An 18,647-nucleotide genomic window follows, 5' to 3' on the forward strand; every position below is an offset into this window, starting at 1 on the left:
CTGGATTAGACAAATGATGCCACACCTTCTAGTAGAAAGAACAAACACAAGGAGGTATGAGCAATATCTGAAAAGGTTGAGGGAGCTTTCTTGAGCTTTGTGATCGGTATGTAAGGAAATCAAATTTGTTGTCTAATTATTGTTAAAGAACGAAGAAATCATTAAAAAGTGCAACATTCTGTAATTTTCTTAACAGCTACTATATTTTCTATAGTTGGTATCATCTGCTGAGCGGCATGTCACTGGGGAATTCTTCTTAAAGGACACAATGCAAGTCGTGCAGTGTGTTGACAGTTTTATTTTGGAACAGGATGGTTTGGAAGCTACATCTAAAAAAAGACCAGTGAATTTGGTGACCCTGTGACCTGATCGGGCTAATGAACAATTTGTTTATACTTGATACCAACTGAATGTAATTGGAGGAAAATTTTGGACTTTATTGACTTTTCCACAGAATATTAAACAAGATCTAATCACGTTTTGGTGCACTAATGTAAGTGTACTCAAATTGCTGCTCAGACTTGGTACTTTACCGTACTGTAGTGCCTGTTGTTTTGCTTCATTTTTGATGTGCAATATTATAATCTTTTAATCCCAAACAAAATTTAGGTAATTAAATGTGTAAGATAGCTAACATTAACAGATGGTGATGCCACTAGTTTTGCAGTTATATGAAAAATGATAGAATGACCACACTTGGAGAATATTCATCAGATTTTTGTTGTTGTCGTTTTGCTTTGGGGGCTTTTTAGCAAACAGGCAAACCACAGATCTCAAACTAAACTATTTTTTAATAGCTGAACATACTGACTACATTCTATAACTTGCTTTTTCTTACTTTTTACCTATCATATATGTATACTGCATATTTTGAAAGAACTTTTCTTTTCTTTGCATGGCCACATAGCAAAGAAACAAAGATGACTGATTCTGATCGAACAAACTTAAAATGGCACATTCTGGAATTGCAGAAGAACATTTCAGCTATCAGAACATCTGGCTTACTGTTACCCACACTCTGAGAAATCGCAGGTGTAGTAAAAGTGCATTTCTTTCTTAGTGTGTGCAATTACCAAACACTAGTCATTACTGGACCCTAAAGGTAAGGTAAAACTACTTCCTGAATATGGAATAAATGCACTAATTTTTACCCTTTTTCATATTATTCTTTTTCATAATTACGTGAACCTTTTTGAGGTACAAAAAGATGGTAAGTGGCTTGGTCCTTATATAGCACTCTAAGTGCTTTATACATACCTCATTCACTGCAGCACTTTTTTTGCACCTAAGTGCTTTCTAGCAAACATTCACACACATTCATGCTGTGATGAACGAATCACAGAGCACCTTTGGGTTCAGTATCTTGCCCGAGAGTACCTAAGTATGCAGGCTGGAGACTGGAGCAGCCAGGGATCGACTCACCAACCTTCCAATTAGTAGATGACCAGCTGAGCAATATATAAAGCATAAACCATATAAAGTCTCCAGGTTTACAAAGTACATCTTTACACCATTTCTTCAAGGCATAACATTATGAAACTATCTATGCTTAGTACGATTGAAAAAGAAATTGGGAAAAGTTGTAATTTTACTCTTAGATTTTAAGGACTGGCCTATCTTAAGCTGTTTGGAAAGCCTTCAATGCATTATGATAAGTTTCATTGGACAGTCTATTGCATCAGCATGATGGTGCAGTGGTTAGAGGAGTTGCCTCACAGGAAGAAGGTTTTGGTTTCAAAGCCAAACCTTCCTGGAGTTTTCTGCTCCCTGAGGCTGCTGTTTTTTTTTTGTTTTGTTTTCATCAAAGAGATTTAAAGATCCATCCTATGTTAACTACTGTTTCTAAACATATTATAAACAAAAAAAAAATCTCATCAACTGATATTAAAGACTGGTTCATGTGTATTGTTCATCCTTAGCTCATTGACAAACCATTCTAAGCAGGCCTGGATAGGCAGGGGACCTTGTTAACACTTATCTGTTAGTCTTTAATCTTGTTATTTGATGTTCTGTTTGGTTGCCATAGTTGGTTGTTGTTACTTTTAATTTTTGTAATTATTTCTGCCTGCATTTGAGTCTTCAATTTAGATTATAATTGAATACCACAACCAACAAAATGAAGCCTTTGGACAGCAGCAAGTGGCTCTTTCCTTCTTAAAGGTGACTATTGATCTTAAGCCATAGCTCACTCCTGAGTATGGGCTGGTCTTTAGGGAAACTCCTCTGGACATGTAAACCATAAAAACAAAAAGTGTCACCAGTAAAGTTGTACCACACCTTCCTAGTTCCTCCTTAACTTTGGTCCTTCCTGCTAGCTGGTTGTAGGCTTGCTGCGCAACCAGGTGATCACCCACTTGCTACAATGGCTGCCACATGTTTTCCAGAGCCCACTTCCTCTAGCTCTTCAAAAGGGAAGCATGGTCCTTGCTAATTCCCTTTCTCCTTATCACTTATCAACCTAGTCGCCACCACTCTGTGCAACCAGAGTCATCCTGCCTGGCCAGCTTGAATACACACACTACATTGCCAAAAGAATTTGCTTGTCTGCCTTCACATGCATATGAACTTGAGTGACATCCCATTCCTAATCCGTGGCATTTAATGTGATATTGGCACAACCTTTGCAGCTATAATAACTTCAACTCTTCTGGGAAGACATTCTACAAGAGTGTGTTTATGGGAATTTGTGAACATTCTTGCAGAAAGCACATACATTTGTGAAGTCAGACACTGATGTTCGACAAAAGGCCTGGCTCGCAGTCTATGCTCTAATTCATCCCAACGTTGTTCTATTGAGTTGTAGTCAGGATTCCACACCAGACTAGCTCATCCATGTCTTTATTGGCCTTTCTTGGTGCACTGGTGTGCAGTGATGTTGGGACAGGAAGGAGCCATCCCAAATATGCTCCCATATGGTTGTCCAAAATAACTTGGTGTGTTGAAGCATTAACAATAATTTTCAGGGGGACTAAGGGGCTGAGGCCGGTTTCTGAAAAACAACCCCACACCATAATACCCCTCCACCAAGCTTTGGATGTGGCACTGTACAGTCCCACAAGTACCTTTCTCCTGACATTCACCAAACCCAGACTCGTCCATCTGATTGCCAGACAGAGAAGCTTGATTTGTCGCTCCATTTAACACGTCTCCACTGCTCTAAAGTTCTATGGCAGCATGCTTTACACCATCAGATTAAACGCTTTGCATTGTGCTTTGTGATGTAAGGTTTGGATGCAGCTGCTTGGAAATGGAGACCCATTCCATGAAGCTCTCTAAGGGCTGTTCTTGTGCTAATCTGAAAGCCACATGAAATTTGGAGGTGTGTAGTGACTGACTCTGCAAAAAGTTGGGGACCTCTGTGCTCTTGGCTTTTCAGCATCCACCTGTGATCACTCTGTGATTTTACGAACCCTGCTACTTTGCCACTGACTTGCTGTCATTCCCAATCACTTACTCTTTGTTATAATACCACTAACAGTCAACTGTGGAATAGTGAGTAGTGAGGAAATTTTATGAATGGACTTGTTGCAAAGGTTTCATCCTATCATGGTACCACACTGGAATTCACTGAGCTTTTCTGAGAGCAACCCATTCTTTCACAAGTATTTATAGAAGCAGTCTGTGTGCCTAGGTGCTAGATATTTTATTTTATTTTATTTTATTTTATTTATTTATTCATTTTTTACACGTGGAATTGACTGGAACACCTTATTTCAATGATTTCCATGGGTGAGTGAATACTTTTGGTAATACAGTATAGCTTCATTTGACTCTTTGTTGTGACATATGTATATGTTCCTGTATGTTTCCCTGTGTGCTCATATACTGTCATTATGTTTAGTTTCCCTTCACAAATGGACTTTGGATTCTTTGGACTTTTATAACAGCCTTGCAATTGAATGTTTGCTTTGTATATTTCTGTCTGCAATTGGAATATGCATTTGAGTCCTCAATCTGTGTCGCGGTGTACAAGGTGGACTCACGTGCTGGACTCCGGGGATTGATGCACACAAGAGAATTTATTAATGAACAATGTCCAATGAGTGTATATACAAAAGGTGCAGGGCAGTGCTACCTACAAAGGTGCGGGGCGGTGCTATCTACAAAGGTGCGGGGCAGTGCTATCTACAAAAGGTGAGAGGGGCAGGGCTCCGGGGGAAATCCAGGTGAACACTCTCGTCTCTCTCCAAACAATCCAAACACGAATCCACTCGAACACTCAGGGAACACCAGGGAAAAGAGTCCAGAGGGTCTGCACACAAAGAAACGCTCATTAGATTCCAAACACACAACTACATGGAAAAACACTTGCTAGACGCTCGACTTTCACTGACGCGATTCTCACAACGATCCAGCAAAGAACAGCCGTTGCTTCCTGGCTTAAATGCCATCCACACTGATGAGGCACAGGTGTTTCCTCCTCCGAGGGCGTGGGCCAAGGGCGTGAACCCATAATGAGTTCCGCCCTGGCGAGAGAGAGAGAGATGATCAGCGACCAGCTGAACCTCCAGGCCGTGACAATCTGAAAGATTAGGACAAAGGATTTTGTTAGGTGCTGGACGGAAAACTTTGAGGATCTCTTCAATCCCACTGACACACCTACTGTAGAGGAAGCAGAGTCTGTGGATGAGGGGGATGACTCGGCCATCTTTGTGGTAGTTAACCACACAACAGAGAGTTTTTTAACTCGGGTGGGTGAAATTCACCCTGAGTCCCTACGGGCTCCGGAGGGAAAATCATGCAGAAGTTATAGTGGTCCCTTTTTCCAAGAAATGGAGCCAGAAGCTCATCCTCCATGGGAAGGCCTATTCTTTCGCATGGAGGAAGGTTCTCCACAGACTACCCTGCAGAGGAGAGTCTGCCCATTAGTCAAATGTTAGATTTAGGAGACAATGTGGTTTTTGTCCTGTTCATGTAAGTATGGACCAACTCTTTATTCCCTAAAGGATATTACCGGATGCATAACATTTTGCCCAACCAGTCCACATCTCTGTTGTGGACTTACAGAAAAAATTCCATTGTGTCCCTTGGAAGCTCCTATGAAGGGTGCTTCAGGAGTGTGGTATATTAGTCCCATTGCTCCAGTCCCTGCACAATAGCTGTGAAAGTTTGCTTTGCTTTGCACTTTGTCTGCCTTTTGTCCCCAATTCTGTTCATAACTTTTATGGTCAGAATTTCTAGATGTAGACAATAGGCAGAGGGTGTTGCTTTTGCTGGTCTCGGGATCTGGTCTCTGGTTTTTTCAGATGATATGGTTTTGCTGTCTTCATTAAATAATGATCTCCAGCTTACACTGAAGGGCAGTTTGCAGCAGAGTGTGAAGTGGCTGGGATAAGACTCATCACCTCCAAGTATTAGGCTATGTTTCTCAGCCAGAAAACGGGGGAAAACCCACTTTGGATTGGGAATGAGTTGCTGACCCAACTAGTGTTGTTCATGAGTGAGTGAAGAAAGGGGCAGAACACTGACAGATGGATTGGTGCAGCATCTGCAGCGTTGCAGATGTTGCATGTGTCTGTTGTAGTAAAGAGAGAGCTGAGTGTGAAAGTGAAGCTGTTTATTTACTGGCAAATCTATATTTCTATCTTTTGGGTAATGACCAAAAGAATAAGATTGCAGATAGAAATAAACTTTCTCTGAATGGTGTTTGTGCTCTTTCTTAGAAATAGGGTAGATGAGTCATTCAAGAGGGACTCAGCGTATAAACACTATACTCCTCCTAATCAAAAGGAGCAAGTTGATGTGGTTTGTGCATCAAACTAAGATACTGTCTGGATACCTCCCAGGTGAGGTGCCCAACAGGGAGGAGTCCTCAGGAGGCCCACAAGGAGAACTCAGGACACGGTGGAGACATTACATCTACTGACCGGCTTGGGAATCCTAACCTGGGGATGCTAGCTTGGTAGTGCTTCAGTGTCCCCACATAATTGTACTTTAGCCTTAGTTAGGGCCCGAGCACCGAGAGTGCGAAGGCCCTATTGTATCTTCTTATTACTATTATTCAGGCGAAACAAGGGCCTTTTTGAGGGCCTAAACATGCTCAAAAACTCATGAAATTTTGCACACATGCCAGGTCTGGTGAAAAATTTTGTATTTTAATGGTTTTACATATGAGCACTGGGAAATGGCTCTACAGCGCCACCTATGCCTTGTTAAATGCAGCCCTACGACCACATAGTTTGAGCTACATGTATGAAATCTGGCACACATGTGTATCATGCCGAGTCGAACAAAAAAGTCTGGGGGCCCATTGATGCAAACCCAACAGGAAGTCCGCAATTTAGAAGTGAAGGTGACATTTTGGCTCTAATTTTACCGTTTCCATGCCTCGAACTTTTTCGAACTCCTCCTTGGGATTTGGTCGTATAAGCTTCATCTTTGGACAGTGTCAACTACACCCTTGTGCCATGTTAAATTGCGGAGCTTTTGAGTTTTCCCAATACGGTGAGGCCGTGGCGCCATGGCGAATTTCGATGACTCGCCATGAAAATCTTATTGCCTCTCATTTTGTCATACATTTCCTGACCTTGACCAAAGTGAACACATATGATAAGGCTCCACCCCTGAACATATTTCTACTGCCATATTTGACATCAAGGACAGCGCCACCTAGTGGGAACAGGAAATGTCATGTTTTACACTTTGGGGTACAGTATTGTGATGGGTGACATTTAGAGCCTCAAATTTCTCCAGGAAAGCCTTAAGGAGTTGGTCTTGGGTTACAGTGAAAACTGTGACTTTTAGCAAAAGGGTGTGACCCCAGCAGCATGGCGAACTTTGATGTCTCGCCATGAAGAAACAAATTAGTGTAACTCAATGAAATCCAGTCTGAACAGTACCAGACTTTACAGGCATGATGTCAGACCCACCCTGAACAAATTGATGTGCCCATTGTCAGGAATACGCAGAGCGCCACCTAGTGGGAACAGGAAATGTCATGTCTTACACTTTGTTTTACTGATTTTCACATGTTCATCGTGGCCACCTCAAAAGCGGTGAATATCACCATCAGTCCTTCATGATGCTTCAGTGCGAAAATTGTGACTTTAAACTGAACGGCGCACCCTGGTGGCAACGCTGTTCACCATGAACAATGAAGTGGCTTTTGAGGGGCTTGGAAAGTTTAAAAAGCCTTGAAATTTGGTGCACACCTCCAATGGGACGAAGGCTTTGTTGTTATGTGATCACCTTCCTTGAATAGCGCAAAATGGCTCCACAGCGCCCCCTACAAACTTTCAAATCATCAGCCCCTGCTCTGTGTTTTGTGTATGAGTCTGAAATCTGGGAAGCTTATAGGAGAGATCAAGTTGTACAAAAAAGTCTCTTAGAGCAATATCCCAAATCCAACAGGAAGTCAGCCATTTTAAAATGAATGTGTAATTTCGGCGACATTTTCCCCTCTTTTCAGGCACCGTTCTTTGACGAACTCCTCCAAGGGATTTCATCAGATTGATGCGATTTCCTCTGTGTGGAATCTAAAGACCTTTGTGATGTTAAATTGCGAAGCTTTTTACGTTCAGGGAAACGGGGTGGTCATGGCGGCACCTGGTTTCAATCACTTGCCAAAAAGCAGTAATCTGCTGTCACTCGAAAACAAAATTTGTCCAATCTCTCCCAAACTTCACAGGCTTGATGAGACTCGAGCTCGGAAATGTTTGTTATGCCATTTGTCAGTAATGGTTAGAGCGCCACCTAGTGGGACGACTATAATCATGGTTGAATAAGGTGAAATGTTAGCTGGTGATTAAATGCATGAATTCCATCAATGTGACATCAGATCGGACGTGCTGGTTTTATGTGTTGGGCGTGGCTCGACATGCCGGGGTGCGAGGGCCCTCATAACGCTGCTTGCAGCTTTAATTTTAATTACTTTGCCTCGTTATCCCTATTTTCCCTATTAGCCAACTACAGAGGGGGGTATAGATATCCCTGGCTAGGTTTCTTGCCCACTGAATCCCTGGATAAGTGAATGTGGAAAAGTACATTTTATTACAGAATACTGCTACTGCCCAGCCAAGCTTGACCTCAAATTTGGCAGCACGTGGCACGAGGGCTAAAATGAATTTGACACGACTGCGTTAGAGGCTTCCTCACAAGAGACAAGTTGTTGTACCCTAAAGTTACATTATGATATTTTACAGTGGCTTGCAAAAGTTTTCGGCCCCCTTGAACTTTCCCACATTTTGTCACATTACAGCCACAAACACGAATCAGTTTTATTGGAATTCCATGTGAAAGACCAACACAAAGTGGTGTACACGTGAGAAGTGGAACGAAAATCATACATGATTCCAAACATTTTTTACAAATAAATAACTGCAAAGTGGGGTGTGCGTAATTATTCAGCCCCCTTTGGTCTGAGTGCAGTCAGTTGCCCATAGACATTGCCTGATGAGTGCTAATGACTAAATAGAGTGCACCTGTGTGTAATCTAATGTCAGTACAAATACAGCTGCTCTGTGACGGCCTCAGAGGTTGTTTAAGAGAATATTGGGAGCAACAACACCATGAAGTCCAAAGAACACACCAGACAGGTCAGGGATAAAGTTATTGAGAAATTTAAAGCAGGCTTAGGCTACAAAAAGATTTCGCAAGCCTTGAACATCCCACGGAGCACTGTTCAAGCCATCATTCAGAAATGGAAGGAGTATGGCACAACTGTAAACCTACAAAGACAAGGCCGTCCACCTAAACTCACAGGCCGAACAAGGAGAGTGCTGATCAGAAATGCAGCCAGGAGGCCCATGGTGACTCTGGACGAGCTGCAGAGATCTACAGCTCAGGTGGGGGAATCTGTCCATAGGACAACTATTAGTCGTGCATTGCACAAAGTAGGCCTTTATGGAAGAGTGGCAAGAAGAAAGCCATTGTTAACAGAAAACCAGAAGAAATCCTGTCTTGATGCATTCTCAATCATCCAGGAAAGGAAATCTCCAAAAGTCGATTCTGTTCATCTGGACGTAGCGTTTTGTGGGAGAAACATTTCGTCACTCATCCAAGTGACTTCTTCAGTCTCAGCTGACTGCAGGTTTCCCCAAATCTTATAAACAGTACATTTGCATAATGACTGAAACCAGCTCACTGAAGGAACAATGGGCTGGGAGGTCAGTTCCTTCATCATAATTATGCAAATTCTCATGACCATTGATCAACAACCACTGACCAAAACCCACTGATCAAAGACCACTGATCAATGGTCATGAGTCCCATTCACAGAGAGTTGGGGAATGGCTGCAATCACACCATTGTAAGATGGCGAAATATGTTCTTGATCTTCTTGATGTGCTGTTCTTCTGCCTCCCTGGCCGCTGTGTCAGTGGGGATGGTGTTCGCTCGGTGTTGTAGCGTCCTGATGACACCCAGTTTGTGCTCCAGTGGATGATGAGAGTCAAACCTTAGATACTGATCCGTATGTGTAGGTTTACGGTACACGTCAGCTTTTAGATGTCCCCCATTACTGATGGAAATCTCACAGTCTAAGAAGGCTAACCTGCCACTTTTCATATCCTCCCTGGTGAATTTGATGTGTCGGTCCACTGAGTTAATTTGATCCGTGAAATGTGGTACGTCCTGAGATTTGATTTTCACCCAGGTGTCGTAAACAAATCTGAACCAATGGCTTGGTGGTCTTCCAGGGTAGGATAGCAAAGCCCTCTTTTCCACTTCTTCCATGTACAAATTTGCCACGATGGGTGAAACTGGGAAGCCCGTGGCACACCCATGTTTCTGCCTGTAGAACTGACCCTTGTATGTGAAGTAGGTGGAATGAAGACACAGTTCCAAAAGCAAACACACTTGGTCGATGCTGAGAGTGGTCCTGTTGCTGAGGTTGGTGTCATCCTGTAATCTCTTACGGACTACCTCCAACGCTTCCGTGACTGGGATGCAAGTGAAGAGAGATGTTTGGGGAAACCTGCAGTCAGCTGAGACTGAAGAAGTCACTTGGATGAGTGACGAAACGTTTCTCCCACAAAACGCTACGTCCAGATGAACAGAATCAACTTTTGGAGACATAAGAAGTCCCGTTTGCAGTTTGCCACAAGCCATGTGGGGGACACAGCAAACATGTGGAAGAAGGTGCTCTGGTCAGATGAGACCAAAATGAAACTTTTTGGCCAAAATGCAAAACGCTATGTGTGGCGGAAAACTAACACTGCACATCACTCTGAACACACCATCCGCCCTGTCAAATATGGGGGTGGCAGCATCATGCTCTGGGGGTGCTTCTCTTCAGCAGGGACAGGGAAGCTGGTCAGAGTTGATGGGAAGATGGATGGAGCCAAATACAGGGCAATCTTGGAAGAAAACCTCTTGGAGTCTGCAAAAGACTTGAGACTGGGGCGGAGGTTCACCTTCCAGCAGGACAACGACCCTAAACATAAAGCCAGGGCAACAATGGAGTGGTTTAAAACAAAACATATCCATGTGTTAGAATGGCCCAGTCAAAGTCCAGATCTAAATCCAATCAAGAATCTGTGGCAAGATCTGAAAACTGCTGTTCACAAACGCTGTCCATCTAATCTGACTGAGCTGGAGCTGTTTTGCAAAGAATGGGCAAGGATTTCAGTCTCTAGATGTGCAAAGCTGGTAGAGACATACCCTAAAAGACTGGCAGCTGTAATTGCAGCAAAAGGTGGTTCTACAAAGTATTGACTCATGGGGCTGAATAATTATGCACACCCCACTTTTCAGTTATTTATTTGTAAAAAATGTTTGGAATCATGTATGATTTTTGTTCCACTTCTCACGTGTGCACCACTTTGTGTTGGTCTTTCACGTGGAATTCCAATAAAATTGATTCCTGTTTGTGGCTGTAATGTGACAAAATGTGGAAAAGTTCAAGGGGGCCAAATACTTTTCCAAGCCACTGTATTCTGTGGAAGTGCACAGCATTTGTATAAAGTATTGCTTGAGAGGTGATTGATTGTTGTAATGAAAAACTTAAAAAGAATCAGTATATGCTGAGATACTTGTTAGAGAATGCATCACCAAAAGGCCCAGATTAAATAAGTTTAAAAAGGGCATTTTTTTAGTGTGTTCACTCTTTACTCCAGATCAAGCTGTAAAACATTTACCAGCAGCTAACAGTAAGTTATTCTAGCACAGATCATGTAATTTATAAAAGCAAACTGATTCTGTGTTTCAGAGACACATGTGAAAATTCACATTGGTGGATATAATGGAGCAGTAACTAAATAAAGTGACCTTTGATTAAACTCAGACAGTGCATGTGTGTACCATTACTGTACAGATTTAATGGAACATGCTCATAAACATATTGCAAATGTTAGACAGTTACATTTTGTGCAGTTTTACATCTTTGAATACTTTTACACAGAGAGAGGTTTGAGGGGAAACACCAGGGGGACTGGAAATTAACACGTTAAAACAATCACTGTTCAAACAGGTTCTTTCTTTTCAGTGACATATTTATAAATGTTACTGAAAAGAAAGAACCTGTAGATTGGTTTTGGACAGTTTACTTGGCCTGAAGTGGAGAGTCTGGTGACAAGCTTTTAATGCTTTTCTCAGTGAAACTGGCTTTGGAGCAACCCTGCAGAGTTGCACCATCATCATGGGAAGATTACAAATTTTTGTGGTGTCTCACTGAAAGTTTAGCTATAAATAAAACATTATGTATTTAAATTAGAAAATAATCAGGCTCAGCCAAACCTTTCCACAGAATACAGAGTTTTCAAGCTTCATGAATCAACTTCGGTCTGCTAAATTCCAAGTTATTGCACTATTTTGTTCTTTAAAGCTTCCACTTACAAAATGTTTTAAAACATAAGTTCCCCTTCTTTAACACAGTTCAAAATGAATCTTTGCAACTATAAACCTCAGAAACAGAAGATCACGTTCATCTTGCTGCATAGATGAATCATAACCAACTTTGAGGGTTTTTGGGTCTTTATATGCATAGATAATACGCATTATATTTTGTCAACCATTGCACTTGAATATTTTCAGTTTTATTTTTTTAATTTGCATCCCCGCATCCTCACCCGCTGCCACCAGCAGCACCACCGTCACTTCGCAGGCAAACGAGGCTTTTCTGCCCGACATTATCTTCATCCAGACTCCGCTGGAAAGGAAGCTGAAATGACGGATGCGATCATGGGAGAGGTAGCAGGGGCTAGTTTATTTACATCGGAAGAGGCTCTGTAAGTTTAGAGGGAAGCCGATGCGTGTGTCTCCCTCTACTTTCACGGACCCCCTCCTCCTCCGCTGGCAGAAATTTATAAAGAACAAAAAATCTGACGAGGGAGGGAGGGGGTTGATATACGCCGAGGCTGAAATCGAGAGGCGAACCCAGGGAAAGAGGAGTAATTCGTACCCGTGACTTTCCCCCTCTTAGTCCCCCAAAAGGAGGGGGAAAAGTCGCAATATTGGAAACGGAAAGGAATGAGGTTCTAAAGGTGTGAAAACGACTGCAATTGTGGATACTTTATATATTTTTATTTCGAAAAAATATGGCCGAGAACGTTCTGGACTCTGGCCCGCCTTCAGCCAAGAGGCCTAAACTCTCCTCTCCGGCACTTTCCGCGTCCGCCAGCGATGGAAACGGTAAGTACTGGCTCAGGTTATAATTTGGTTTGGTGTTATTCGTTGAGTTTTTTGTTTTTGAACGGCTTGTGGTTACTTAAAAGAGGAGGGAAACGCGGGATTACGCTTCTGTTTTTGTCGTAGCTTGCTAATGTTAGCGTGCTAGTAGTGAGTGTGTGTACGTGAAGAAACGCTCCCCGTCTAGCTCGCATGCTAACAGCCATTTTAGCCGGAGGTAGCTACTAGCCATTCAGCTAGCGCTAGGCTAGCCCACTTGAACGCGGATCTTGTCTTGACGGTCCCGTGTCTAATGACTACTTTAGCCGGGTTGTTTGTAACCCCATTGCCAGTCAAACTTACGATGAAGTTTCTTGGTGTCATAGAGTTGTCTTAAATTGACAGCCATGTATACGTACTGCTATTCTGTACTCGAGTTTTTAGGCTGCTAGGGTTTAAAACAACCTTGTTTTGCCCCATCATAACTCGGACCCTTTCTTAACTGCCGTAAGCCATCGTTAATGATGTTAGCGAAGACAGAGGTTGCAGACGGTGGTGCTGCTAGCCTGGTGAGAGCTAAATTTAGGCCCACGGGTCCGACTGATTGTTAAGCTCAAACTGCCATTGTTGGTACGTTTTTTTTCTGCGTGTGTGTGGATGGCGTGTGGCAGCAGCTGGAATAGTGGCCCGAGAACGAAACGGTGGAGCATGGACACAGCGCCATGCCTAACCACCGAGCTGCTAACCAGAAAGCCCAGTTAGTGACCGAATACTACTACACGCACGAAATATTCACCCAGATTTCATCACTTAGACATTCACTCAGTCGTTACACCAAAGCCAGCTGCGTCTCTGCCCGCCTGCTCGGCAATAAGAGAGACCATTACGGTTAAATTAGTCAGGCACTGCACACATTTCCGTCACCTTACAAAGTATATATCGATGACAGACGCATTACTGCCAAAAGATAAACACGATTTGAGGATGTAATTAACTGCACTCAAAATTATTCTTCGTGTCACTGCCATGAAGTGTGGTTGTTGCCGAAAGATGCTTCCCGTTGATGTCTCCAGTTGTCTTTAAATCGTAGCATTAATTGAACTGCAGGTTATTTTCATGGATGGTCAGTCTATTTGAAAAAGCATTTGGTCTACAAAACAACAAGAAATGGTAAAGGTGCTACCTAAATGCCTTAGTTAGGTCAGATAGCTCCCGAAACCCAAACTTTAACAATTACAGCAATGCAATACTTAAAACAAACAAGCAAACAAACAAAACTGTTACTCAAATGTCATAGCACTGAACCATTGAACCCGTTGCATTTGTATTTTAAATAAGGCTTAAGTAATTATTTGTCTAATATTTCTGCTTCCTGAGGGGAAAAAGTTAAGTGTGGACAGAATAAAAGCATGTTTCAAATGTTTGTGAGCTGCAGTGAATTTATGTTTAACTTAGTTATGTTTAATTGCTGACTGCCACATTTCTTTGTAATGTGTCAGATAACTAACTGATTGTAATGTGTATGTTACACATTACCTGGTAATGCTACACATTACCATTACTTGGTATAAAAATTGTGTTTGACTGAACGGAATATAGCCTGTTAAGCTTGGATTGCTGTTCTCACTAGAAATAATTTATCCCCGGTCCCTGTGTATCTTACCAATTTTTGTGGCCTTACTTCGATGAAATAGTCCATTCGTCAACCTGTCTGTGCAACACTTTGAATGTCTTTACTGATCAGAGACTCTTTCTGCAAACCTGGGTAGTAAGGTTAGTTTTAAATCACACATCACACTATTGGTTTACTGTTCTTGCTTGGATACAAAGCCTGCCACTAAAAACTTAACTGTCTCTGCAGATAGTAGATCGTACAGTAGATACTACAAATTTTTTTCTCTCTCTTGACTAGAAGTGGTGGTTATTATTGTCCGTCACTTTGCTTCATTCAGCATTGTTGGTTAGCTGCTATACTTTGTCTGTCATGCCATTTTCTCTTTTACAAAATGTGGTAGACTCACAAGATGCATAGTGCGTCAAATGAATATCGTCCTACTTGTGCCACAGCTGAATACACTTTTGGGCATTTCATATGGAGGGAAAAAATGCTTAGACAACACTGTTTTTATTTTATTCATCATATAAGTTTGTCAGGTTGCCCACCTCTAAATCATTTACTGGTTCGGTGCTCAGTGTTGTTGCATTGGATAGTATGTTTTTAATTTCTGATGTGAGAAAATTGGTCATGCATGATCAGCTTTCATAAATTTTTGATGTCAAGCAAGTGATCACATTTTCACTTGGTCATGCTTAAATATGATGGATTATACCAGCTTAACATTGCTGTGGTCCCTGTTGTCGTCCTCCTCGCTCTTTCTCTGCTTTTTTTGCCTTCTTGAACTTGCCTTTCTTCATTTCAGATTTCGGATCTCTTTTTGAATTGGAGCACGACCTCCCAGATGAGCTCATCAGCTCCAATGAACAAGGTCTGGTCAATGGTGGGGACCCTAACCAGCTGCACACCACTCTAGGAGGAGGACCGGCATTGTTGGGTCCTGGAGGCGGTGGTGGAGGGGCAGGAGGATTGGGTCTTGGGCTTGGTCATGGTCCTGGGGGAGTTGGTGGAGGGCAGGATGCAGTGGCCAAGCATAAACAGCTGTCAGAGCTTTTGCGTGCGGGGGCAACACCCTCAACTCAGCCGGGGCACCAAGGAGCCATGGGTAGCCCAGGAGGCCCCGCTGCCATGGGGCAGCACTTAGCGAACATGAAGGCGTCCCCTGGTCAGGGGCCTCAGCAGATGATGGGCCAAGGACAACACCTTTCCCCTCAGCAGCAGGCCAACATGATGCAGCAGCAGAGTGCTGCAGGTGGAATGATCAGGACCATGATGGGAGCACAGCAGAAAGGCAGTAATGGACAGCAGCAGCCAGGCATGATTGGGAACCAGGTGATTAATGGCTCTCCAAGGATGGGTTTCGGCAATCAGGGGATGGTCGGTGGCAGCAACCTTTTGGCTGAGACCCTACAGCAGCCGGGAGCTGGGGGCCAGGCTGGGATAAGAGGCCAGCAGCCTGGAGCAATGAACAAGGTAGGCAGTGCTTCAGATATATATATATATATATATATATATATAAGGGTGCAACGATATTCGTATCGATATTGAACCGTTCAATACAGTGCTTTCGGTTCGGTACGCATATGTATCGAACAATACAACATTTGTAATTTATTTGATCAACTTTCCTTCTGACGATGCTGTCTGTGTTGAGCGCTCAGTGAATCTGCGTTCGACTACTCCGCCTAGGTTGCACTGTCGAGCGCAGATCCACTGAGCGCTCAACACAGACAGCATCGTCAGAAGGAAGAGCGCAGGGCAAGCTAGCAAGACAGAAGTTAAGCTCTCCTTGCAACATGGACCTCCCCCACCCTCATTCAGATCTGGCGTTTGGAATTATTTTGGTTTTCATGTGACGTATGACCCTGAAGGTAAGCGAGTCATGGACTAAAGTAAAACAGTATGTTGGATGTGCCATGCAATGCTCAATTACATTGGTGTGAACTAGTGTGTTAGCGCAGTTAGCTCGTTAACGTGTTGGCTGTCTAGCCCCATGCACGGAGCGATCGGCGGTAGCTCGTTAACGGAGATTTGCCGTGTTGTGGCGTTAAGGTCATTTCAACGAGATTAACCTGAAAGCACTAGTGGGAACACAACGAATATGACTGCACATTTACGCCGACATCATCCTAGTGCAAAGACAAATACAACAAGCATGCTACTAACTTTAGCCGAGTCATTTAGACAGCTGTTAGCACATGATTCTCCTTATGCTGCTGAGAATATAGCCCAGAAGAAGCGGATAGTATAGCTTTTATTTTGGAAAGAGCCATTTCTCTGTAATAAACTCTCTTTTCCAAAGATGAGTGATTCCTCAATCAGATACAGGGCTCGCAATATCGCTAGCCCGACGTCCCGGAGCTAGCGATTTTTTTCAGTCGGGCTACCAAAATCTATCTCTTCCCTGCCCGTCAGGCTATTGTAGGAAAAATATATGTCAATGCTTTTGCATTCTTTCAGAAATGTAGCTGGGTAATTATGTCATTGGCATCGGTGAGCCACTGTCAATATGTGACATATTGAAGTCGCGTTTGAATTTGCGCTTGTTTTTTTGCTTTCACTTTGCAATCGTGCGAACTGTGTATAGAGAGCGACAGCACTGATCTGTGAGTGATGATAATTTGTGCACCAATTCCTCTGACATCGTCTTATTAATCGTTAGCTTACTATGCAAACATGACAAGTGAAATCTCCCGCAGCAAGCTTAAACATGTGAGAGGTTGGTCGCGCAGAGAATCGCTGAGCTTATGTGAGTGCATGTGTAAAAGCATTTCAGTTCTGCTGAGCCAAATAAGACAGGTCAGGGTGAAGAAGTGACAGCCAAAGAAAAGCTTACCACAAAACGGAGAAGTTATGACAAATCAGACTATAAGGCAAAAAGAAAGTGCAGCTTTATGGTTTCATGGACAAAAGAATTTCTGTGGCTGCAATATGATGAGCTAAATAACCAGGGCTGCACATAAGTGGTCCGCAGGTGCGCATTCGCTGTCAAAATAAAAAACACGCACAAGGGTTAGGGTTAAATTTAAAAACTGTACTTTTGAGTTAAAATATATATTTATAATTTTAATAAATGACAAATAAAAAATGCATGAACATTTTTTTTTTGTATCGAAAAAATATCGAACCGTGACACCAAAGTATCAAACCGAACCGAACCGTGAATTTTGTGTATCGTTGCACCCCTAGTATGTATGTATATGTGTGTGTGTATGTATGTGTGTGTGTATGTATGTGTGTGTGTATATATATATATATATATATATATATATATATATATATATATATATATATATATATATATATATATATATATATATATATATTAATTATATTTTTTTTTTAAAGGAAAAAAAATCTACATTTGCAAGAAGCTTGGAATAGTGGAAATTAACCCTTGCACACACTTAGTCTTATTTGCCTTAATAGTAATTTGTTCATCTGTGAGGTAATTTTCTAAATAAGACTGAATTTTCTTCAGCCTTACAATTTCAGAACTTAAGAATTTAAGCAGGCATAGATGTATAATTATGAAAGGTGTTCTCACGTTTCATTGTTAACAAAGTTCTATTTAGAGACACTTAGACTTAAGACATAATGTTTGGGGGCACAAGAAATTCTCAAATCCTGTTTTTATTTCTTAGAATTTCTTATTCTTTGCTGCGGACTTCAGTTTGTTCTCAGATGGTTAAAGGTTCATGGTTGTATTTGTTTATTTTAACAAACGTAAGTAGTGCACTTGGGTTTTTTTTTTTTTTTTGAGTCCATCTGTGTGATTGACAGTCCCACAGGAGTGATGGTAAAATGTTGCAGCTGCAGGTACTGGTGATTAGGGCTGCCACAAACGATTATTTTGATAGTCGACTAGTCACCGATTATTTTTGCGATTAGTCGACTAATCAGATCATCATCCATTGGACGTAAAACTACAGCTTATTGCACCAGCAGCATCTGCTCTTATATAACTATCATTAGCTTACAGCTTTAAGTGTTTAAGGTCTGTGCTAACTAAAAATAAAGACAAGATGATAGTTTATTAAATTTTAATGAAATCTGCAGATTGTTTCGGTGAAGTTTAATCAACTCCTTGCTATCTAAAATATAACGGGACACCGGAGTAAATTTTCCAGCATCTCACACTTCTGATAATCAGCTGTCTGCTTGACGTTTATTCAGCTGTGTAAGAACTATAACTTTAATCTCAGCCAAACCAATTTACTCAGGAACAAATAAAATACTAAAAAAAGCCAAACAATAACATTTTAAGTTATCTAAGTGACTTATATATATTTAACCTGAGTAGCGAAAGACGGCAGTGGGTTTGAAAACGATCTGCCGGGAGTCCGGTGTTCTCACGGCTCTAGTTAGCCTAGCCCCCGGCTCGCTATCGAGCTAGTGGGTAACAGATGTCTCCGAAAACGTCGGAGCGCTTTTGAAAATATGTGGTGTCCTGATAAACTGAGCAGATATTTGAGGTTTACACAGCTAC

General features: G+C 42.1%; 1 protein-coding gene across 4 annotated transcripts in view; it reads left to right on the forward strand.

Moving 5' to 3' along the window:
* The first annotated feature begins 12,090 nt into the window (after nt 1–12,090).
* Nucleotides 12,091–18,647, forward strand: part of ep300a (EP300 lysine acetyltransferase a) — a 33,934-nt gene continuing 27,377 nt past the window's right edge. For all 4 annotated transcript variants that reach the window (XM_086302930.1, XM_086302932.1, XM_086302931.1 and 1 more), the window contains exons 1-2: nt 12,091–12,567; nt 14,964–15,631. In XM_086302930.1, coding sequence (XP_086159056.1) covers nt 12,474–12,567; nt 14,964–15,631 — 762 coding nt within the window. In that variant the 5' untranslated portion in view covers nt 12,091–12,473. The remainder of the gene's footprint in view (nt 12,568–14,963; nt 15,632–18,647) is intronic.

Source organism: Aulonocara sp. 'chitande type north' Nkhata Bay, linkage group LG8, assembly GCF_057382095.1.
Source record: "Aulonocara sp. 'chitande type north' Nkhata Bay isolate Kocher_YH1m ecotype deep benthic linkage group LG8, A_spYH_male_GT1.1, whole genome shotgun sequence".
Lineage (NCBI taxonomy): Eukaryota > Metazoa > Chordata > Actinopteri > Cichliformes > Cichlidae > Aulonocara > Aulonocara sp. 'chitande type north' Nkhata Bay.